Source organism: Mercenaria mercenaria, chromosome 9, assembly GCF_021730395.1.
Source record: "Mercenaria mercenaria strain notata chromosome 9, MADL_Memer_1, whole genome shotgun sequence".
Lineage (NCBI taxonomy): Eukaryota > Metazoa > Mollusca > Bivalvia > Venerida > Veneridae > Mercenaria > Mercenaria mercenaria.
In genome coordinates this window covers 23,277,082-23,302,278 of record NC_069369.1, presented here as the reverse complement: position 1 = coordinate 23,302,278, position 25,197 = coordinate 23,277,082, and the positions used below count along the sequence as shown (strand labels likewise).

The following is a 25,197-nucleotide window of genomic DNA, read 5'->3' as shown; positions in this document are numbered from 1 at the left end:
AAAAGTTTCTTCTTTACTTTTTTTTAAAAGCGAATGTACAACATCACGAATGAACTGACAGGTAAATGTGTCAAACAATTATACCGGATACCCTACCTCTGTGACCTGTTTGCCCTCAAAGAATTTACATCATTGTTACATTATTGTTAGTTAGAGAAGAATATCTTACAAAGTGTCGTGTCAAAAATAAATCTTGTACGAAAAGATTCATTTAAAACTTAATTAAAAACCGCAACAACATCATACTGCGTTATTCTAAAGCCACAATTCTATTTACATTCACGAGGTCACGTAACCTATTCTGCCGCTCTAACAGAAATCTGTTTGCGAAAAATCGTTTTACTCCATGTATTTAAATTGCTGCCGCTTTTTCATTATTTAAGATTTTTTAATTATGTTTTTTATACTTTCTGTTCAAAAGTCTGAATTTTATGACCGTATTATGTATCATTTATTTACTTTAAGAAAGAAATAAGTAATTAAGATCGCGCTGTTTGAAATGTTACAAGTGATTACATGAAAATTCGGCCGTTTTTATAGAATTTTGCCTACATTTTTGTCAATGTCTTATTAAAATTATTATAGAATTTAAACTGTATTACTTCTCAAGCGGTGTTGAAAATTTGAAGCGATTATATTAAAAAATGAATGCACTACGCGCGTTTTTTGTGTTCGTGTCGATAAACAAAAGTAACGGCGAGATCAGATATTACGATAGGTCGCACGTGCTCGTGGAATGGAAAATTACCGGCATGACGTTTTGATATCCTTATGATTCGCGGGTTAATTCCAGTCAATCCAGGTAATTTTCCGTGATATAATTTCTGAATTTGGTAAAATTACGACGTTAAAACCACTCGCCCGATCGGTCGAGTATACAGCGAAGTCCACTCGTCCAAAGAGCTATAAAAATAAGTATTTCTTTGACTCGTCCTATCCAGAATTTAACTCGTCAATGTACGATGGAGGTGAATATAGAACTGTCAGATCCTTCTCAAGAAACTGCCTGTCGGCGGGTGGACTTGTTCAAAAATACATCGATCGGATGTTCCTAAATGAGAGCATATAATTTTTTTCGTACCCGCAAATTTTCGTCCGAAAAAAAGTTTAGGGTCGGGGGCTAAAATTAGGGTCGGTCGGGTCACCGGAAACATACATATTTTTTTTTACGCCTAATTCATGTAGAAGATTCTAATATTGTAACTAATTAAAGTTTAATTTTATTGATGAATTATCAAAAGGACAAAATCCAAGACTGGAAGCACTGGTGACTACAACTGAAAACCATGACCTTAAACCAGACTCAGCCCTGCAGCAGTCAAGGTCATTTAATCTACCTCGGACCCATATAAAACGATACAGCGGACTTCATGTGGTTCAAACAAAAACAGAATATTTTCATACCTTATTGCAAGTCAACTGTCAAAAAAAAACAAAAAAACTGAGGGTCATAACTTTTGTTCCATTTTAATATGTGCTTCACAAACTAAGTAACCAGCTATTAAAACAAGTCACAACTCTCTGGAAGCACTGGTGACAATGACCCAAAACCAAGACCTCCAGTCAGAACGACTAGAGACTCTAGTAAAGGTCAAGGTCATTTAATATACCACAGTCGTAACACTATAGAGCTATAAAGCAAGACAGCTGACTTCATGTGGTATGAGGAACTATTCTGTCTCTTAATACATAAATTTGTACTGGCACGAATGAAATATAGCAAGCAAAATTTCATTATACCCCAGAGTTCTAACATCCTTATTACTCTGGCACTGTTTGCAAGATACAAATTTACATCACTTGTTTGGTCCCGGTTCCATTACAAGGGCATGGTCTGCCACAGGCAATGTTCGTGGGACCATCTTTGTATACCATTGCTTTTGTATGCAAAGTTCATACAGAACATGGCAAGCCTAATCAATGGATATATTTCAGCATTGCTAGTAATTTTCAGGTCTTGCATCATTTACAGTAGATTTCTCATTTATATTTTCTGAATTCAAAGATATTAATGCAGTCGTATTTATAGTAATTCATACACTTAAGCTTTTGATGTAAATTGAATTTTATTTACGTATTACTGAAAGGCCAAAATACAAGACATCTTGACTTGACATTTTGTGCATTTAAAAGGAACAACATGTAACCTACAGCAAACCCCTAATGTTTGCCGTTTTACGACTGTTTTGCTGCTTTGTCAGCTTTCATTTGTATTTAGATTAAGTAAACAACATTAACTGTGGAACAATTATTAAAATGCCATTCCAAAACGTGTAAAAGTATCTTCATATGTTTCAAATTTTCTCAGTTTAAGGTAATAGATCACTAATAAAGAACCTTCTTTTTGAAGAGTTTTAAATTCCTACCATAAACCTACTTTTACTGCAATTCTTAGTGGGGCGTAGGTTCAAGCCCTACTGGGACCAATTTTTTTTCCCCTTATTTTACTTTTTTTCTAGTAAGTTTTTACTTCTTTCAAGACTTATTATTGATTTCTTGTACAAAAATGGAAAAAGATGAATCTTATAAGCGATTTCTTGGTGTTCAAAGTGAATTTACCACTTAAACAGAAGGGGTAGAGTTACACATCTTTAAAAATATCGAGTTACACACGGTGAAAGTTCTCTATTTTGCTTTCACTCTTAGATTATATATTGTGGAAGAAATTTAGGTAGGTTTTACGTCTGCCCTAAGGTTGTTTTTAAATGGAGTAAGCAAAATTCAAAACAGAAGCACAGCATTCGACCCTATTTTTTCGATGTTGAAGTATGAATTCTGTCTCATTAAATCCGTTTACTTGAGGCACCATAGAAAAAATGATATTGACATTTTTATTTTGTGTTTTATAATTGTTTACCAATAGTTTGATATTTCTTTTATTAAAATTAATGGTAAAATGAGTGCTCTGCAAACATTTTGGATAGTGGCTATCACTTTGAAATTTGTCTCTACCTGAGCTTGAGTAGATACCATAAGCTATACAAAGTTTATAACAAGAGCACCGCCTTGCGGGTGCTGACGCTCATCTGATTTTTTTTTTATAATAGAAATATTGTCCTACCCATGATTTTCTAAGTCTAAAAAGGGCCATCACTCTTGCAAAAAGCAGGATAGAGTTATGTTTCTTGATGTACAGTGTCCACTTATGATGGTGAAAAACTGTTGCAAGTTTTAAAGCAATAGCTTTGATAGTTTATGAGAAAAGTTGACTTAAACATAATATTCAACCAAGAAAATGATTTTTCTAAGTTCAAAAGGGGCAATAATTATTGCAAAAAGCAGGATGGAGTTATGTTGCTTGCTGTACAGGGTCAGCTTATGATGGTGAACAAGAGTTGCAAGTTTTAAAGCAATAGCTTTGATAGTTTAAGAGAAAAAGTTGACCTAAACATAAAACTTAACCAAGAAATCTGATATTTTCTAAGTCCAAAAGGGGCCATAAATCTTGCAAAAAGCAGGATGGAGTTATGTTTCTTGCTGTACAGGGTCAGCTTATGATGGTGAACAAGTGTTGCAAGTTTTAAAGGAATAGCTTTGATAGTTTAGGATAAAAGCTGACCTAAACATAAAACTTAACCAAGAAAACTGATTTTCTAAGTCCAAAAGGGGCAATAATTCTTGCAAAAAGCAAGATGGAGTTATGTTGTTTGCTGTACAGGGTCAGCTTATGATGGTGAACAAGTATTCCAAGTTTCAAAGCAAAAGCTTTGATAGTTTAGGAGAAAAGTTGACCTAAACATAAAACTTAACCAAGAAATCTGATATTTTCTAAGTACAAAAGGGGCCATAAATCTTGCAAAAAGCAAGATGGAGTTATGTTTCTTGCTATACAGGGTCAGCTTATGATGGTGAACAAGTATTCCAAGTTTCAAAGCAATAGCTTTGATAGTTTAGGAGAAAAGCTGACCTAAACATAAAACTTAACCAGGCAACGCCGACGCAGACGCCGACGCCGACACCGACAACCGCTCAAGTGATGACAATAACTCATCATTTTTTTTCAAAAAATCAGATGAGCTAAAAAACGGCACGGTAAAAATTGTTTAAAAATTGCAAAATAGTGCAAAACACGGTTACCTTTCAGAATATACCAAGCAAAGGCCATTTTGTAAACATTACTATTAGTGATCTAATACCTTAATGACATTTTCCCAGTTCAACAAGTGTTAGTGGCATTCCCAAATTGATAGAACAGAAGGTATATATTTTCCTTGCATAAACACATTATACAGTCTACTTACATAAACATGTTATACAGCCTACTTGCATAAACATGTAATACAGTATACTTGCATAAACATGTAATACAGTATACTTGCATAAACATGTTACACAGTATACTTGCATAAACATGTTACACAGTATACCTGCATAATACAGTATATACTTGCATAACTATGTTCTACAGTATACTTGCATAAAATATGATGAACAAAGCAACTTACTCAGGGTTACTCCTTTTAATTTGTACAGCAAGCTCCTTCACCTTCTCAACAGCCTGAAAGATGAAAATATCAGTTATTTCCTACTCTAGACAAGTTTGTTCATTTGGTCCCTTAAAATTGCACACAAGCACTTTTCAGTTCTTATGACAACTTTTCAGGTACTGAGAGTGATGAAAAATCTCTCCTTTAAATTTTTACACAGTTTATATTAAATGAGGACTTTTCACCTCTTCATTGTTTGAAGAGAAATCTCAGGTGCCCTAAGAAATCTTTGCTGGGTATAACATCACACCAACACAATTGTATGTCATATGGCAACTTTACAGCTAAGATGAGCTTTCGGAGGTGGAGAAAGACCACTGGTGCCCTTCTCGAAATCATTTCAATAAGGTGTGAACCTGGGTAGAACAACCAACTTTCTGTAAGCCATTAGAACTATTTCCTTCATAGACAGCACCCAGGTAGCCCAACCAACCTTCCATAAGTCAGCTAAATGACTTCCTCACATGTAGCTAAATGACTCCCTCACATGCAGAAACATTTTTACAAAATCACCTATTAACAAGGCAAATCTGCCTCTACATGATGGCTAATCCCTCTGCTAATTGTTCCAGTGACTTCAAATTTCTCTAAAGTTTCTATTCTAAATGACCAGTAAATTAATTATTGCGTAACAGCATTAGTTGAATTCTGTGTATTCCCCATTTTAAGTAAATACAGTTTGTTCCACATCTAAAATATGATTACACAAATTGTTGTAAATCTTCATCAGACATGGTAAGATTTTCTATACCACCCTAGATCGACCATCATATAAACAGAACATAGACAGCCAAAAGGAGTGGATCAAAATGATACATGAACTATCAAACCTATTTTTTTTTTATTTTCCTTTCATTGTAATAGCAAAGCAAATTTGTTCATTTGCCTTACCAACAGGGTTAGTCATCAATGAAAACAACACATGCAGACATAGGCACCAACAACTACTATCAGTCAAAATATCTTCTGTAACACAGTTACAGTAATGCAGTTAAAGAATTTACATAACCATAAAAGGAGTCAGAAACATCATAATTTCTCACTATGTTCGAACAACAGCTTCGTAATAACTAACTGGCATAATGACAAACTTTTTTGCTAGATTGCTAGATGTATTTGGTTCAAATGTACAAAAAACCATGTGAACATCTTTCATGGATAATTTAAAGCCCTTTTAAAGCGTTATAGTTATACCCCTATATTCTATGTGCAAATTATCCATTTACTTTTACCTTTAAACTTATTTTAAAAAATCTTGCTAACCTTCCATTCTTGTTATATTTGCTTCTCTTTTATATACAGTTAAACCTGTGTTTAAAGACCACCTCTGAACAGAGACCACCTGACTCTAAAGACCAAATGTTTTGTTTCCCATTTTAACATTTACAGTGTATTTTAATCTGTGAATAATGACCACCTCCAAATAAAGACCACGTTTTGGCTCTCAAGTCATACCAGCTGCGCACAATTAAGGTCATATGGCAATTTTTCCAGCATCTGAAGGTAGAGGAAGACCCTAGGTTCTCTCCCGAAACTGTTTCAGGCATGGCCTGACAACTGGGTAGAACCAACAGCCTTTGAAAAAATATAATATTTCAAGCAAGTCTGGAGAACATTTGTTCCACATCTGAAATCTGATCATGCAAATTGTTGCAAATCTTCATCAGACATGGTAAGATTTTCTATACCACCCTAGATCGACCATCATATAAACAGAACATAGACAGCCAAAAGGAGTGGATCTCATACTGCAGAAAGGGGCAATCAAATCTGATGAATTTGCCAAATGTTTTTCAAATGTGAAGCAAATTCAATGTCATATTGTCATTGTTTTCATCTTGGTAAAAAGAAATAACAAAAAATGTTGACCTCAATCATAGGACACAAATTCAATGATCTTGAATAATTCTGTAACACAAAAAATGGCAGGGTACATTGTAAGTCTCATTTCCTCAAGTCACTCACCAAACTACAACAGTCAACTTCACAACAAGAAATTTCAGTCACAGAAATTTCTGAGTAATACTAATGTATTATGGTCATACAGCGACAGAAATATATCCAGCTCCAATGCCTGTCTTCGAACATTCTGATAACTGGAGCAAGTGTGAATTCAACTTAACATCATTTAGGAATAGGATACATCTACAGACAAAGTTTTATTATAATCTGTCCTAATTTAACAGTATGATCTATCTGGGTGTGAGCCATGGACTATATGCTCTCTTACTGGTTAGACATTAAAAAATTGCTAGATAAAAAAGAATACTAAGCATTTCAAAAATCTGCCATTTTTGACCAAAAAAAAAAAAACAGTGGTGAATATCTGGGCTCAGATTATCATGCTGGACACGACCGATTCTGCCTTTGCGACCAGTTTAGATCATGTTCAGCATGCACATCAATGCAGTGTGATCATGATCTGCAATGTTCACCATTCAGTCAGTATCTTTTCAGGGTTTTTTTCCCCCTTCTAGAAAATTTCTTATAAATCATGCAGTTTTCCCCAAAAATTGACTTTACATCAAGTTTTTTATTCCCATTTGCCCAAATGCCGAGTTATTTTTCCCCCAAATCACAGGCCTGGGCCCCTTCCCCTCTTGGTAAAAAAAATACCTTGTCTTTGGTAAGCACCCCTTATAACAATTAATGGTACTATCCAAATTGAAAGATGGACAAGTACATTATAGAAATTAACAGGGTAAGGATTAAACTTCTGAAGATAATGGACTTTTCTTTCAAATACATTTTGTCATAACAGAATCATTTCAAGTTATACAACCCACCACAAATTTTAGTTTGCAAACTTGGAAATTTTTCGAGACAGGAAAAGCTTGTTCCACATCTGAAATCTGATTATACAAATTGTTGTAAATCTTCATCAGACATGGTAAGATTTTCTATACCACCCTAGATCGACCATCATATAAACAGAACATAGACAGCCAAAAGGAGTGGATCAAAATACAAAAGTAAGTTCATTTTAAAGTGCAAAATTCTCCTAAGTATCAAACCTCAATCTAATAACACTGCTTTATATAAATTTATCAATTAATCACTTTCATCTGCAAAATTATAGCATAAAAGTATTATTCCTTGTTCTGTTTTGGTCTAAAGGTTTAAAATCACACCTATAGCTAGGGTGATCTAAAGATGTATTGGTGAAAACAAAAGCCTCTCATCGCAGAATTTCTGACACAGACTGGCGTTTTGGTAAAAACCACAGCCCTTGTTCATGCCAGCAAGATTGTGTCTTAGCAACAAATGTTTACACAAAAGAGGGTCAGATCAACAGTGACATGGGTCAACTTACTGGATGTTAGCAGACATAACCCACTTGGACGTGGTGGTATAAGCCACTTGGGCATGGGGATGTAACCCACTTGGCCACGGAGATGTAAGAGACTTGGCCACGGAGATGTAACCCATTTAGCTGTTGAGGTGTAACCCATTTGATTAGGATGCTTACCTGCGACCACTTTGAATTACACTTTTCCATCATTCATGTACTTACCAATGCAGCTGCCCTTCTGAATGCCTTGATGATAACTTGTGGATGAACTGCCTCCTCTATGTAAGGTTTAGCTTGTTTCAGGAATTCTCCAGCCAATAATACCACTGATGTTGTTCCATCTCCAACCTATAAAATGTGAATTCATTCTACTTTATCAGAAATATCTTTAAGCTAATAGCAAGTCACATAGCACTGGGCTATTTATAAAATGTGCAAGACTTCTACCTTCCATATTCTTGTAGACCATACCTTTCAGTCACACACAAGTGCAAGAACTTTAAATATATTTTAATATCATAACACTTTTTATCAGTCACTATATTATATTTCACAACACTTAATACCATTCTACTAAAACCATATATTTGCCATATTCTAGTACTTGTAAGGTGTTTTCAGCAATATTACTGGTTTTCTACTTGAATCTATTACAGACACACAATACGCTAACAATCTAGCTGATAAAACTATAAGGACTAACTTACTTCAGCATCTTGTGACTTTGCAATATCTACTAGTGTTTTTGCTGCTGGATGAACAATATCTAGTGTCTTCATAATGGTAGCACCATCATTTGATATGGTTGCTTTTCCTGCAAAGAAAAACAAAAGTTGTTTATATGTAAGAAAGCTTATATTATTTAGTTGCTTACTGAAAGTCCTTTTTTCATTTTCACTATAACATTGAATGCTGAGGCGAAGAACAAAAGCATCTTTTACACGTTTTCTAAATCATCAGTTTAAATCTGGGTACAGATAAAATCAACTGCAGTCGCCTCTGAAATTTGCCATTGTCAAAAAAAAAAAGAAAAAAAAAGAGGTAGACTTATACATTAAAAATTTGCAATTTGCAGTAAAAATTTGACCTTAAAATAAAGTGTAAGATTAACAATTACCATTTGGCTATACAACACTTAAAATTTTTCTGAAAATTGTGCTTTAAGGGATTTTAGGATCCAGGTCTAGACACTATAGTTGTGCATCTGAAGAGGTGACAAATTTTTTTATATACCTTTATCATCAACCATGAGTTTGTCCATGCCCCTAGGGCCGAGAGTGGTCCTAACAGCATCTGCAATTGCACCACAAGCATTTATATTGCTTACTATCTGTGGGACTCCCTGTGATGAGTCTGTCCCCTCCTTCAACAAGATGATCTGAGGTTGCTGAAAATTAAAACCTGAAGTTAAATATTGAATTTGTTTTCAAGTGTAAGATAACTGCCATTAAGTAGCAGCTCTGTCATGTCTGTGTGCCGCACAAACAAGCACTGTCTAATTATTGACATCGTATAAAAATACGATGTTCACTGTCAAATGGCATTACAGACTTTTAGAATTTCCAGAGGTCCTTTTATAAAGCAGGTAGGGGATATGTACGCTACATGGGGGCAGGGGAACCAAACATCACTCCTAACAGTCCTGTAAATAACACTGAGAAACAGATTCTGAGACATGTAATTCAGGTATGATGGCCTAGCTCTTTGCAAATAGACCCCTAGCCTTGATTCTGAAACTAAGTAAGCATTCAACTTCAAGCCACTATCCTGGGTCAGAATGGGAGACCTGCAATCTGCAGGTCTAGGATTACACCGTTTTTACAGACAATTTGTAAAATTTATATATGGACAATCCATAAATTTAAAGATTTTTCAGTCCATAAATTTACAAACTGTGTATGCGAAGTATGTTGAAATTACAATTTAACTTAAAACCACTGTTTGAAATTAAATGGTTTACAGAATGAAGGTGATTTGCGATTTTCAGCCAATATTTTGTAAATGTGAAAAAATTAATGAGATCAGAACTGTCTAAAATTCTCCTGTTAGTTCTATCTAGGCATACAATAAGAGTAACATTTCATTTTAAGCTGTGGTTTTGAGTTTGCAATTTAACAGGGATCGAATTTAGCGGTTGCTACTCGCAAAATTCGAGTAAGAATAAAAAAATGCGACTCGAGTAGAAAATCATGGCACTCGAATATTTTCACAATCACGTTCGAAAATTGGGGAATGTGTTCAAACTGTCCTTTTCTCTTTAAAAACTCCTTTGGGGCAGTTAATTTACCGATAATCACGTGACTGCTTGTAGACGCTCGTCGCTTTATACAAAAGTAATTATCGGATATCTAAGTAAGTGTCTAGGCAATATTTGTTTTCATTTTGGTCTGTAATTTGCAAAGTTCTGCAGAAATGGAGAGGAAAATTACAGGTTTCTTGGTGCAAAAAGGCCTGCGAAGACCAAAAATGCTAACAGAGGCAGTGACCCGAGAAAAACGCCCAGCCAAAAGTCGAAAGAATCATTAGTCCTTTGGTTCGTATCATACTTTCAAAACCAGAAAGTCCCCGGCCTGTCCAGACCATAAACATTTATATGAAAGGCCAGAGAAAATAAATGTTTAGATTCTCATCCGAATTTTGAGAAAAAATGGGGCGGGTGGGCACTTTTTATTTTTAATTTTTTAATTTGGAAATATGGTATTGTGGAGGTCAATCTGACAAATTATATTTAAAATATCACTGTATTGATATTCTAGTGTGTATTGCTGTGTCTTTGAAATGCTTGTATATGTAAAACCCATTTTGAAATAATTTTGAAATAAACAAAATAATTTTATGTCATAAACTTTTATCTTGTTTATAATGTGATAGTAAATCATTTTGTCTGATGGTTGATTGTATCCTATACAAAAAAGTAAATCTACAACAACTGCAAATTTATATTTGTCTGTTCAGTGTATTTGAAAATTCAAAATATTTAGTTCTGTCGAAGTACAGCCACGATTTTTAAAGAAAACAATCAATCTGTCATTCCTGCTGAGCATGTGCTATATACCGTGGAACCGATGATGATGATGATATTGACTTTCGAGCTTAAAGTTTAAAATACGAGGAATCTAGTATTTCTACACTTGAAAAAAATCAGATATTTCTTAATTAGATGCACTTGCATGCTCAGCATATTTTAATCCTATTTCCATATCTATGAAACAAATAGCGCGGTAATTCAGTATACTTTGCACGTGAAAATGGCATGTCAGGCTTCCCCACGAAGGCAAATGTCCGTGTTAAACACAATTGAAATATTGAAATCCAGACAACAGATACTTATTTCTAATCAATAAAAATCAATAACAATCAAATAAGGATAAGAAAATACATTGGCTTTACCTTTTTCTAAAAGTTTTTGAAATCGAAAGTAGGTTGCCAGAACGTCTGCTAGTCGTGTGAATTGCCGATATTTTATGATCATTTTTCTTAATTTGTTATAATAAGAGGTAATGTCATGGTAAATTTTAATATCAGATACTGTCAAATGCTGTTAAATTGTCTTTGCATTACCATAATATGTTAAACATTTTCTTTAAACTCTAGAATTATGTAATGTTTATGAAAGTGTACCAGTATCCGGACATGAAATTTTGGATATCTGGATTTTGACCAATAAAAAATTTCGAGGCGGGGGGTTTCAGATAGGGGCGGGCGGGGATGAGAATCTAAAAACTAATTTTCTATTGCCAAACCAAACAACATTATAAATTTAGCATGTAAACTGCTTTTAAATAATTGCTAGTGGAATCCATCATTTTGCTAGTGGAAAAATAATGGCACTTTGCTAGTGGGAAAAAAAGTTAAATTTGATCCCTGATTTAAACAGAATTTCATACACAAGTCTGTAAAAATATTTAATTTCATGGACTGTCCCTTCAATTACAGAATATCTGTAAAAACAATGAAATACTAGACCTGATCACATTACCAGAACTTAGAATTTTGAACCATGATCTCAGGACAATTACCCCAAACCACCACACCAGAAGCATTTAAGAAAAGAAACCAAGAAATTCTGGAATCAGCACGATCATAATTTTGCAGTTTTTTCTGAACATAAATTTCAACTGCTGTAATCAAAACACTTGTAAACCTCCATTCCTTTAAATTACCATATTTGTAGCATTTGACTATGCCATCGTACTACAGAACATTCCAGTGTTTTCTACAAGTTTACACATGAAAATTTGAAACGCAAAATTTATGTGTAAACTTCGAAGCATTTTCAAAAATATAGCTCCAGTTCGTATAAATGATGGATATATTCGTCTTTCATGGCTAAACTGACAACATTAAAATGCCTAACAGGCTGATTAAGTTAGATTTTGTTGATAATGCAAACAAACAAACCATCATTTTCGATAGCTTCTATTCTCCTTCTTGAAGAGCTTTTTCTCAAGGGGAGTAATTCAAGGCTGTATAAAACTCGTACTGTACCGTTGTAGACCGGCTCATACTAATTTAACATTACAAAAAGTTTTACGATGCAAAATGGAGTCTTGAGCTTAATAAGAAAATTCTTTCCCGCTGTCAACCACTTTCTACTTCTATATAACTACTTACCGATAAGAGCACAGGTGTCTGAAGCTCAATCAATAAAATGAGCCGTGCCATGAGAAAACCAACATAGTGGGTATGCGATCAGCATGGATCCAGACCAGCCTGCGCATCCGCGCAGTCTGGTCAGGCTCATGCGTTCGCTTTAAAGCCTATTGAATTGGAGAAACGTTAGCGAACAGCATGGAGCTGACCAACTGCGCGGATGCGCAGGCTGGTCTGGATCCATGCTGGTCGCATACCCACTATGTTGGTTTTCCCATGGCACGGCTCAAATATATATGCAGGTTAGATCTAAGGCAGAGTTCTAATTTAAGATGTCATATTTCGTCTTTTTCCCCCGCGGATAGACGAAAAGTCCAAACATTTTTTCTATATTCAAGTCTAACCCATTAGTTGCGCATTAACTTTAACTTCTGGGGCATGGAGTGCCGTCCTTCCGTTTGCCCGATGTTCTAAAAAGATGGACAAACTTGCTAGAAATCAGCCAAGATTGGTAGATAATATAGAAAGATAATACTTTGCATGGCCGCTACTGACAGAAAATGAATAAAAACAGAAACAGTACCGAAAAGAGAGATGTTTTGTGGTACTTAGATAAACTAATTCATCGGAATGAATTTAAGAAATTTCGCACTTATTTGGTTATTACCGTGATGTCATTTTTAATGAAATAGCAAATGTACTTCGTATATGATAGGCCGCCCTCACGGAATGATTGACAGAACTTATTGAATGGACTTATGGACTTATATTTCTTTCTAGAAAGCATTTTCTTAAGCCTTGGAAATAAAAAAGTCACAGGGACTCAGGTCAGGTGAATAAGGTGGACGGTTTACAACATCCACCTTTTCAGAAGCTAAAAAGACTTAACAACCCCGCACTTGTGAAAGAAGGCGTTGTCGTGTTTAAGATGGACTCTGACCATCCTTTTCTTGGACTTTTTTTTTAATTGTAAAGCTTTTTCACTGTCTTCAGTACAGAGTTCTTGTAGAACCGTCCAGTGACTGTATGACAAGACAAGGCACTTGAACTACTGGCCCACTAGAATTGAAGTAAATTGCGTACAACATCTTTTTTGAACTTACGGTTACCTTGGCAATACACGGGCGTTTTTGATCTTCAGCGCGAGAAGTTGAAATTAGATGCTTAATTTCAAGTTTTCGCGTATATGTCTAATCGAAAAGTCGATGTCGGAAACAGGATTCCGTATTTGTTTGAAAATGCACTGGATATATTTTTTTCAGTATTAGTACCATTGGTACTAGATTTAGTCATGAATTAAAAAAAAAATAAGATTTAGCCAGCGGACATAATTTTATCAGTAGAAGAAATAACAACTCGACCTAATGAAACATAGAATTATAATAAAACGTTTCGTTTGTTGCGTTCTATGATTTATTATGTCGCATTGTTAGTTACGTTTTGTAGGGAGGGTGCGCGCGCCAAAACACAAACAACTTTCAAAATTTCGTGATGGCGCGTTGGCACACACGCCAGGACAACACAGTGAAATGTGCTGTATAAGCTGCGTGCACGCCAACGGAACAAAACGAACTGTTCTAAATCAGACAACATAAAATCTTAATATTATTCCTAACCGAACCTTAAGCAGGTTGTTGTCTATTGACCGACAAGCCATAATACTTTTACGTATAATATAATTGCATGGTGTTTACTTCTCACAATTCCCACCGTAGAATAACCTTGCTCTGATTTAGTCATAAATATATACAAGTAATAGGTTGTTCGGCACTTGATTAGTAGCATGTCAACATAGTTGTTGCAGACGTTAAATTAATTAAAAAGAATTATGAGTTTGTAAAATGTCTGTTGAAGTTCATTGCCAAGTGAGGTCTAATCATTAATTGAAAGTATGGTCATAGAAGTGACGACAAACTCAAGAAAGTGGCATTGAACCCATGGACAACATGTGTGGCAATGAAATAGTCGCATCGAACACATCCAAAAAAGATACTGCATGCTGTCCCTACAACAGAGACTTAATATACGTATGCAAACAATGGCTAAACGGGATTTTTCCTTTTGGCACTTTCCATGCATGCTAATCTACATGACTTGTTGGTTTTGTTATAATATCTTAAAGGTGGTCAATCACATTTTTAAAGGTGGTCATCACATTTCAACAACATTTTAAGACATTCGTCACTTTTCGTATTGTCAGAAGTTTATTTTAGGAACAAAAAGACTGATGACATTGAGTTATATCCCTATTAAAATGTATTTTTTATATAAAAGTTGTAATAACACCCCACTTTAATATGAAAGTATTCAAAAACCTGAGTATTTCTTTTCTCTAGATTTACATATGCATTATAGACATAATAAAAACAAAATGACAATGTCTGGCTTGGCTGCGTAACCAAAACAGGTAAAGGCAATTTAACAAGCTTGCATGTCTTACAAATTTCGGCTGTATGTATCACTGACAGCGTAAATCTTTGACAGATATGATGTTATAGTTCTTATAGTCATATCAATAGGTTTATCAAATTTATACTTATGCTAAAATATTTTTATCTTGGTTTAACCAGGATAAGAAAATATCTCTAGTGAAAGTCCAACATGTTTTAACCCTTACCCTGCTAAATTTCTAAAATGGACTGTTCCATCATTCAATTTAGGCCGTACCACTTATTATTCGAAGGTGTGTTTACTGAAAATTTACTGACTGAATAGCGAACAGTGCAGACCATGATCAGCCTGCACGGATGTGCGGGCTGATCTTGGTCTGCACTTGTCGCAAAGGCAAAATCTCTTGCCACCAGCAGGCTAAAGGTGTAACTGACCAGTTGTTAAATATTCAAACAAATCCATCAACTGACCAAAATCTGATTAATTACTTTAAGGGGCTGTGGAGAATTTTCTTTCTCACTATAGTTCGTTTCCACACAAAAAGTCACCGAGCTTTACCTGATTAAGACAAAGAGCAAATTACCCGATGATTTTTTGACATTGAATTTAATTCAAAATATACCAGAACAAGCATTGGCATACACAAAGAAGTCAATGAATTAAACAAGCGGTAACACAAAGGCAGTCAAAGAGTGTTATAAATCAAACTGAACAGTATGATTATTTACGTTCATTATAGCTTAACTTGACTTTTTATCCAATGTAGTTGTTATTAGCGATTCTGAAGAGATAAGGGTATGTACACGGCCTGATTTTGATATACATGTATAAGAACACTTTGTTAATGTTCGTGAATTACAGAAAGAGTTTTTGTCACTTTGGGTTCTTCTTGTGTGACATCTTCCAATCTCATTGCAGCCGAAGTACTAGCCACCCAGTCAGATATCCATACATGTTTTTCATTTGATAACGTGACTTCTTGTGGAGTAAGTCTTTTTTCTGGGACTAAAGCACTCAGATCGTTAATATTTGTTGTAATTGGGCTCTCACTGGCCCGTTCCCGCGCTTTTGTTGATTGTACAATATCATTGTATTTTGCGTATGCAGCGAAAGTGTTAGTCTGTCTTTGTGTAAGATATCCTCGATTTGCAGAGCGCCTGTCTGATCTTGATGAATTCTCTCGTTCATGATTTGACATACGGGCACTGTTTGTGTACATGTTGGCTGAGTTCGTGTCCCGTCTGAAAGTTGAACGACTACTCGGTTTTCGAGTTGTTGTAAGAGAAGAGTTTGTTTGGCGGGAAATGTTCGTCTGCCGATTTGGCTTATCCGTAGCCAGTTTTGGGAATGTCGGGATTCTTTTTCGTGGCGTATTTCTGTCTGGAAATGATGTCCTAAATGATGTGTTTATAACCACTAAATGCGGCGGGCCCCGAGTCTGGGGTCGTTCCATTTCGAATGCCGTTCGCGGAGTAATCTGTAAATTCGTAACTGTGAGTGAACGTTCTGGGGCATAACTTTGTATATATGACGTAGCTGGCTTTAAGCGAAGTCTGTGAGCATAGGGGTGCGCTGCCCCCGTCTGGAAGTACTGAAACTTTGACATACTTTCTGTCGGCGTCCGCGCAGATTTCATTTCCAAATATCCAAATGTTATATCACATTGCTGTTTTGAAATTATTTGCTTCTCTTGTTAACTCCCAAGTTTTTTAACGAATCACTAATTTTCCATACTTTCGAAAAAAGAATTCATTGAAATAATTCCTGCGTCAAAAAAACTCGGTGAATTGTAAATTTGTTACAAATGTTTCTAAAAGTCACCAGTAATTTTACATTTAAAGTTTAATCCTATGATATACCACGGGTATCAATTATTGTCTAAGTTTATGTGTAATTTGCTTTAATAATTTACATGTTTTTGTAATCTTACAAATTTTATGAATAAGTTTAATGAAGGCACTTATCATTCTCATCTCAACTGACAGGAATCAATTCAATATACTGTACTACATGAAAATATGCGAGTCAATAATTTTCGTGACAAAAAAAATCTAACAAAAAAAATCAAAACAAAAACGCACAACTAATCATTTGTAAATAAATTTCGTGGAAAAAAACCCGCACTACTTGTCAAGCAAAGTCATGACTTTTTGGCTATATATCTCGAAAAAAACAGTATCATAGATATGAACACGTTGTTTTAGTGATGTTCTTTGCATGATTATATGTGAATAGTGCTGTAAAATTCTCTCATACATCTCTTTATTATGGATTGTGAAATTTACATGTTGTCCTTCTATTCAAACATTATAAGCAAACAATTTTTTATTATTTCTTTGGTCTGTTGCAAACATATTGTTATATAAGAACCTAACCTATCTTTTTAATTGCTAGTGATTTAGCTGGTAATTTAAAACAATTCAAATTGTTTTGCTAAAGGGGCAGGCCACACGATTTTTTGAAATTTTATTTTAATCTCAAAACACGTAATTTACAATAAAAAAGTTAAAAGAAGTGATACTGTGAGTATAGCGCAGTATCAATTTGTATAGAAAAACACTCGCTGTCTAAAATATGTACAAATGAAATCGTTTTTTTTTTTAGTTTCCTGAAAGAGATACAATAGACGTCATATTTCAAAATTGAATGATTTTATGGTAAATATTAATATTATTAAAGTATCCAATTCTGATATACATCTGGGCCTTTACAGTCAGTATTTATTGAAGGTTTTTCATAAACCTAAACAATTCAATCGATCTAAAATGCCGATCATCTTCATAGATTATAGGCTTTAATATGATACATACCTTATAGAGATAATTCTTTGTATGCTTAACATCTGACCCTTAATTTTGTGTACTGACAATAAGTCTGTAATTGTTGCGGTGTAAAATGATCACAAAATAGTCTAAAGGAGTAAAATTAATCAATGTACGTGCCTCAGTCCAGATGTTTATATCTTCTCAAAATATGAAGACATTAACCCTCCAGATAGCGATCTTGAACATTAATTCTGTTTATTTTTATTCAAAATTAAAACTACTTATTTTGTAAAGAACCATTGCGTTTAACAATTCGGCCATGCGGATGGATTTAGTTATTCCTGCATGCTTACAATACGATTCATCAATTCTGAAACAGTTTTTTTTCTTCATTTCTTTAAATGTCCAGAACCCAGTATGTAAATCATACGCCAGTCCACAGGTCGTCAGGTTTGCTTTCTTTCTTTTTAATTTTGATGATGTCTTTTGTTAAATATTGCAGACTGAGTGTGCTTTAGTCGGCGGTGAATTGTGATGGTAATCTTTGCAGGTACAGCAGTTCTTATGATATCAAATAAGATGCTATCAATAATATGATATCAATACGATTTTATATGATATACGATACAGAATATCGTGGTTAGATATTTTTCTCTTTTTATCGAATAAGATATCAGTAAGTTGATCTCAGCAATATCAGTAAAATGATATCAGTAAGATGGTATCAGGAAGGTGATATCAATAAATGAAATTATTTATTTCTTTTTTTTACGAATGAGATGGTATCAGTAATGTTATATCAATATGATGATAATATATAATTATACGATACAGAAGATCGTGCTGTGATATTTTTCACTGTTTTTGCGTTCAATTATAGGCCAATTTTAGATATAGATTTCATTTTTAGATAATAAAAGATTATATACGGATCTTCATTTGTTAAAATCAATCCGATTTGCGTGACAAAATGCACTGATATTAAAACAGTATTTGATATGATGACTGAACTCTGTATATAGACAAAACATTACGTGTAAAAGCAATAAACAAGAAGGAATGACTATCGAGGTGGGGTATAGTAAGTGCGCCACACATACGTAAAGTGTTCACATTTTGAACCACACTAGAAATAAGGTATGTTCCTAGATGCTTATTATATTTCATAAGGTGTGTTCGACGTGATTTTTCACATGTAACTGTTGGTTGAACGGACTCCTCTGGTCGTCTTTCCACTGAAGGTATCCGATCCACATATAGGTAACATTTCGATGCCTGGTGACCCCAGGTGATTTTTTTGTGTTATTTGGAAGAGTTGTGTCAGCTGAACAAGAATTAGTAAAAGTAATGACCATCAATAATATGCAATAATCATTACAGTCATGTTTTCTGACAACAAAATGATAACTCTTACACTGTAATAACTGGATTTCTGTTGAAGTATCATTGAAGACTATAAAGTAAAAAAAATAAAAATTCTACAATATGTTGTGTCATGTAATTTATATTTTCTTTTCCAGTAGACAATACACTTTAAAATGATATGAGCTTACCAGGCATCAATATTTGATATATTTTGATAGCACTGTTAGAACTTGCTTATTTGTGGATCGGGTACCTTAAGTCGTCTCTAAAACGATTAAACGGTCAATGTATTTCGCGGGGTCGTGAGTTCGATTCCCGGGCGGGGCGTATGTTCTCCGTGACGATTTGATGAAAGACGTTGTGTCTGAAATCATTCGTCCTCCACCTCTGATTCATGTGGGGAAGTTGGCAGTTACTTGCAGAGAACAGGTTTGTACTGGTACAGAAACCAGGAACACTGGTTAGGTAAACTGCCCGCCGTTACATAACTGAAATACTGTTGGAAAACGGCGTTAAACCCAAAACAGACAAAAACAAAAACTAATAAGCAAAACCTTACTAAAGACTTTAGAGGAAACAACAATGGGAATGTGCGTGATTTGTTGTTGTTGTTGTTGTGGAGAAATTGATTTACTAAGAATTTTACAGAGTGCTCAGCTTTTGAGATCGCCCAGGGTCCGCTATTCACCGTGTGTCGTCTCCAACAATTCCTTTGTTAATTAACAGTACAGGCCACGCTATCAGCACAGTCGACACGGACCCTAGTTAGTATGTTTTCCCAATTTCCTAAATGATACTAGGTCATTTGGGGTTAGAAACTAGGCCACAAGGTCACACCATAAACACTCATATTTTCAACTTGGTCCACGTGAAAACTTATCAGATTGTTTACCCATATATATCAAGTTCGAAACCAATAATTCTAGGGGGAGCTGGATTCTGGGTCTCCAAAAAACAACAACAAGAGCTGTCCGTAAGACAGCGCGCTCCACTATTCGTCGATTTGACAGTAAAATGAATATATGTCTCAATAAGAGACCTCTACTTTAAAAGGAAGATACACCAAGGGGCATAATTCTGTCAAGAACACAAACTAGAGTTATCGGAATTGTTACCACACATGCAGATGATGATGGTAATATAATTATATTTTGAGTTTCGAGTCATAACCTTATATAATACAAAAGTTATGGACAGAAAACGAAGATTGTCAAAAACTTTATGTATGAAAGGGGCATAATTTGGTCAAAACACAAATCAGAGTTATGGGAATTGTTACCACTCATGCAGATGATGATGATAAAGGTACAGTTCAAGTTTCAAGTCTTTATCTTATATTGTACTAAATTAACATCAAGAGAGCGAAGATTGCCAAAATAATTTAAGTATGAAAGGGGCATAATTCTGTCAAAAATATAATTAGAGTTACGGAGATTGTAACACACATTATAAAGAAATATTTTTAATTTCAAGACATTATCTTTTAAAGAACCTAAGATATGTCTATAAACAAAGATTTCAAAAAAAAAATTAACATGAACATAATTCCAAGTATAACAACTTTGTGACCTTGACCTTGGGTATAATGGGGTCAGCCCCTGCACATACTTTGTTTGTATGCTGGACAATGTTTATGTGAACTTACAGTCAGATATAAGCAATAATAACAAAGATATGACAGAAAAAATAAGTTGCCAAAAAAATTAACCTTAAAAATAACCTAAGTACTAGTATAACACCTTGATGACCTTGACCTTGGGTATAATGGGCCCAGCCCCTGCACATACTTTGTTTGTATGCTGGACAATATTAATTTGAAGTTACAGTAAGATATAAGCAATAGCAACAACGATATGACACAAAAACAAAGGTTGCCGAAAAAAATTAACCTTAAAAATAACCTAAGTATAACACCTTGGTGTCCTTGACCTTGGCTATAATGGACCCAGCCCCTGCATATACTTTGTTTGTACACTGGACAATGTTTATGTGAAGTTACAGTAAGATATAAGCAATAGTAATAAAGATATGACAGAAAAACAAAGGTTGCCGAAAAAAATTAACCAAGAAAGCTCACGCCGACGCCGACGCCGACGCCTTGGCGAATAGAATAGCCCCCCTGTTCTCCGAACTTAACTGAGCACGAAAACCTGTGATGAGGCCTTCTTTGGACGTATGTCTTCGGCATTCTGAATATCCGTCGGCTATAATATATGTACTATCATTTTGATATACATACCAGCAATTTCCACATGGTTGTCCTCCTGGACGCTGGGAATTACAGCAATAACAAGCATTCGAGCCCATTTTCGGACATGCAAAAATTCTAAAAAACAACAACAAACAAACAAACAAACAAAAAAAAACAGGATGCCGTCGGTATCCTGAACATTCGTCGACGATGTAATATGTCTCTTTTGAATAAACATATCAACAATATATCGATATCGTGCAATGCAGTTGCGAATAACAGCAGCAAGAGGGTTTCGAGTCCGTTTCTTTAGACATAAAAAGAGAAAAAATATATTTAAGACAGCTTTGAAAATGTCTCGACGGCCAATAATAAATAAATTGCTAAAATTAATTTCATATTGTATTTCGCACAACTTCCAACTACTGTTGTTACTGCTATAACTTCCAACAGTAGCAGCAGTTTTACTGCTGTTGATGCTTAAACTGCCATCAGTAACAGCAGTAATACTGTTTTCACTGCTATAACTTTACAACAGCAACTATAACTTCCAGCAGTAGTAGCAGTAATACTGCTGTTACTGCTACAACGTTATAGCAGTAATACTGCTGTTACAGCTGTTACTGCTGTACTGCTAACTACACGCTGGTCCAATAATTGTGGTTGCATTTTTATGATAAAACCAATTTACAGTTTTTAGCTCACGTTAGATATTGACCAAAATGATTATTTTATAATCATATATGGTAGGACTACCTTTTTTAATTATGAAAATACCTACTTATTTTATACTGCTTATGATCAAATTACCTACGGATAAATAAGTCAAACACGTATTAATTTCCGTCTTTTTATCAGTCATATGGTAACAATGATACTGTCTTAAATTCTATAAGGGCTATCGTACATTATTTATACCGGACAAAACACCTAGTAAGCTTCGATTTTACAGCTCTTGTATCGTCTCATCATAAGATTATGAGCAATGTCACAAGAAAATGGCACACATGGGATATTCTAGCATGAAGCTTAATATTACAAACATTTGTACGTTACAACTCTTGGAGCAAAGGACAGAAACAACCTGCTGGAGTTACTTCAACCGTTAATAAAGAAAACTAACATACTAGGAATATGACAGAACAAACCTTGGGACGGATGCCTTTCTAGGTACATTCTATAATTAGATTTTCAGATTCCCGTAGTTACAATTCCAAACACATGATCATATTTGAAAAATGTAGCAAAGTAAGTATACAAATATTTGGAGGGAAAAACCTCAAACACAATAAATCTGCTCATTTTTACTACACTGTCCAAATTTGACGTTACAATATGCATCTTCGTATAAACATTTATCTAGCTAGAATTATTCTTTGAAATTCAAAATTCGTAGAATGCGGTAGGAACATGCCGATTTCGATAGAAAGAAAAGTGATACATACTGGAACGCGGTAGGGTAAAAGTGAACACGTTGCTGTTGAGAAAAGGCACTAGGAAAGGAAAAAAGATTAGTACTTACTATTTATATTTGGACTACTTGTGAATAGACCTGCGGAAGCTTACATTCTATTTGGTAGTGATCAGCCTGTGGGGAGCCTTTCAAATGCATTACGAACGATTTGTTATAGGTAACCGGAAACACAATAACTAATGTAAACCATAACTAAAATTCAATCAAGTAAACAGTGCAACAACCTTATTAGCATGTTACATGTACAGAATGAATAACGTTATATAAACTGTATTAGATCTACCTGTCTAAACAATTTTTAACAAAAATAAACATGACTTTTAATCATTTTTTATGAAGTATGCACAGTATATACTGCTTAAGTACAAAATAAACAGTTCTTTACTAGTTTTGGGCTTTATTTTAGATCATACATTTTAATATAATTATCATCTGAATCTGTGTTCACATACAAACAGTTTGTTGTCTCCTTCACAAACAAGAATTGACATTGGTTTCTGGACATTCTGTACAAAGAGAGGCAGAATTTCTTTTGTATCTGGAACTATCATGCTCACTCTTCCATTATCATCTTCACCACAAACAACAACAGTTCTATTGCTGGTCACTGCCAGTCCCCTTGGAGATTTAAGATTCTCACTCGTCATCGTTGCCTTTAGATGCCCATCTATTGTTAGCTCATACACTTCATGTTTACAACAGTCAGACACAATAATACTCTTATCACCTCTGAAAGCTATGTAGGTTGGATACACAAACATGCTGGTATCTTTGACTGTACGTAGAATATCACCTTTCATGTTCAGTATCTGGACAGCTGGTGGAATGATAAAGGACACTGCAATGATACCGTTACGATGATCAATCCCTCTGCAGTCTGTTCTAACTTTCAGGCTGTGACTTTCAGTCAGTCCGTTTTTGGTGCTCATAAACAAGATTTTCCCTATATTGCATAAGGTGACTGCAACAGTTTCAGAATTTATCACTGTTACATCCCATGGCGAACCAGGTGTCTTATACCTTGTTGTGATTGTATTGTCTCTTACATTCAGAATCTTCAGAGAATCATTTTGATAATCCACAAGCAGAAGCTCATCAGAAGAAAGCATTACTAATCCTGTAATCCAACAACTTCTAATGTCACCAGTAGCTGTTACATCAAGCCTCTTCACATAATGTGCCTTCATATCAACTATACTTTTCTTGATTTGTGCAGTAAATTTCTGCGTTTGTGTCGTAATGATTCCTAGTTGGGTCTGGCTTCGTTTCAGCAAATCTAGTTCTTTGCAGGGTTCAAACTTGCACAAATGTATTTGAGTACTTGAAGCAACCTTTTTAAAGTCCCTTTAAAATTTCTCTAATCTCATCCGTGCAAGCTTTGCTGTTACCAACAATTCATTAATCTTGTCCATATGATTGTCTAGTTTATCCTGAAAGTCGCTGATTTCGTTTTCCATAGTTTTGCATTCATCTAGAAACTGACTTTGTTGAGACACATCACTAGCATTTAGCTTTTCTACTTCTTGTATAAGTTCTGTTTCCACATGATCTAGGTAATTGTTCATTTCGCTGCGATAGGATTTTATATCTTTGATGATTTTGATCTTTACATCTTCAACAACTTGTAAACTTCGCTTTATTTCATTTCTTGAGGCTGATACATTTTTTCGGAGATCTTCAATCTTCCTCTTTATTTGTTCAAGTTCATCACTGTTAGCATAGTTACCAGATACATCAGAAACTAACTGAACCTTGCAGGATTTATGTTCCAACACCATACAGTCACCACATCCCACTGAGTTGTGTCCTTGACAGTAGAATTTCACTATCTCGGTATGATGGAAAGCACATAGCTCAGAACACGGATCGGTCTGAATTTTGACCCTCGGCATTTCATCTTTAGATTTGATCACGTGATTCTTGCTTACAGACTGTTTACGATGAAATTTGAGACATGACGAACAAAAATATTCATGACAGGTTTCACAGAATCCCTCTGCTGGTACATTATCGCCGTCACCATGGTACGGCTGGCATAAAATATCTTCTTTTCCATCTTCCTGGTTGGTTTTTGTACGTCCTGACACCTCCATATTTGGTTTATTTACTTAATTGTAATAAATGCATTACAAGGTAACCTTTTCATGATATTATACACAGCTTAATTACGTCTAATACTTCAATAAATCATTTATTTGTTTGCTTAGATATGAAAAATAGTCCTTAATATTGACCAGTTGGGTAAGGTCCAAAGTTTACATTAGAGCATGTAAACAGGAAGTTTTAAATTTTTCTACAGGTTAAATAAGGGGAGACTACACATATTTTCTTCCTTTTTTGCAGTCGTTGAAATGTCTATATATGCACACCGTTAAAGAATGTATGTTTAAGTTAGGTATCATTGCGTATAATATACCGACTACAGGTTAGGGTCAGCCTTACTTAATGGTGTACATACATTTTGGGTAAATTTTTAAACATGCTCATCTTTTTTGACATGGAATGTAGGCCCATATATATATGGCACTGGAGCAACCCATATCGACTTCTCCGGAAGACTGTTAGTAATAGTGCAAGGTACAGAGGACGCTCCATTTCTAGAAGCTTCCCTGGTTCTTTAGCGTGTCAGATGTAAATCA

At 34.9% G+C, this 25,197-nt stretch overlaps 2 protein-coding genes across 2 annotated transcripts in view; both read right to left on the bottom strand.

The window, feature by feature from the left end:
- LOC123546707 (T-complex protein 1 subunit eta-like) overlaps window positions 1–12,289 on the bottom strand; it is a 36,880-nt gene extending 24,591 nt beyond the window's left edge. The window contains exons 1-5 of the mRNA XM_045333202.2: window positions 12,181–12,289; window positions 9,013–9,166; window positions 8,487–8,593; window positions 8,002–8,127; window positions 4,446–4,498 (exon numbers count right to left, since the gene is read on the bottom strand). Of these exons, the coding sequence (XP_045189137.1) occupies window positions 4,446–4,498; window positions 8,002–8,127; window positions 8,487–8,593; window positions 9,013–9,166; window positions 12,181–12,186 (446 nt within the window). The 5' untranslated portion in view covers window positions 12,187–12,289. The remainder of the gene's footprint in view (window positions 1–4,445; window positions 4,499–8,001; window positions 8,128–8,486; window positions 8,594–9,012; window positions 9,167–12,180) is intronic.
- A 10,697-nt stretch (window positions 12,290–22,986) lies between these two features.
- Window positions 22,987–23,745, bottom strand: LOC128559233 (uncharacterized). The gene has a single exon (XM_053550458.1). The coding sequence runs from the start codon at window positions 23,743–23,745 to the stop codon at window positions 22,987–22,989; it is 759 nt and encodes a 252-aa protein (XP_053406433.1).
- Between the last annotated feature and the right edge of the window lie 1,452 nt (window positions 23,746–25,197).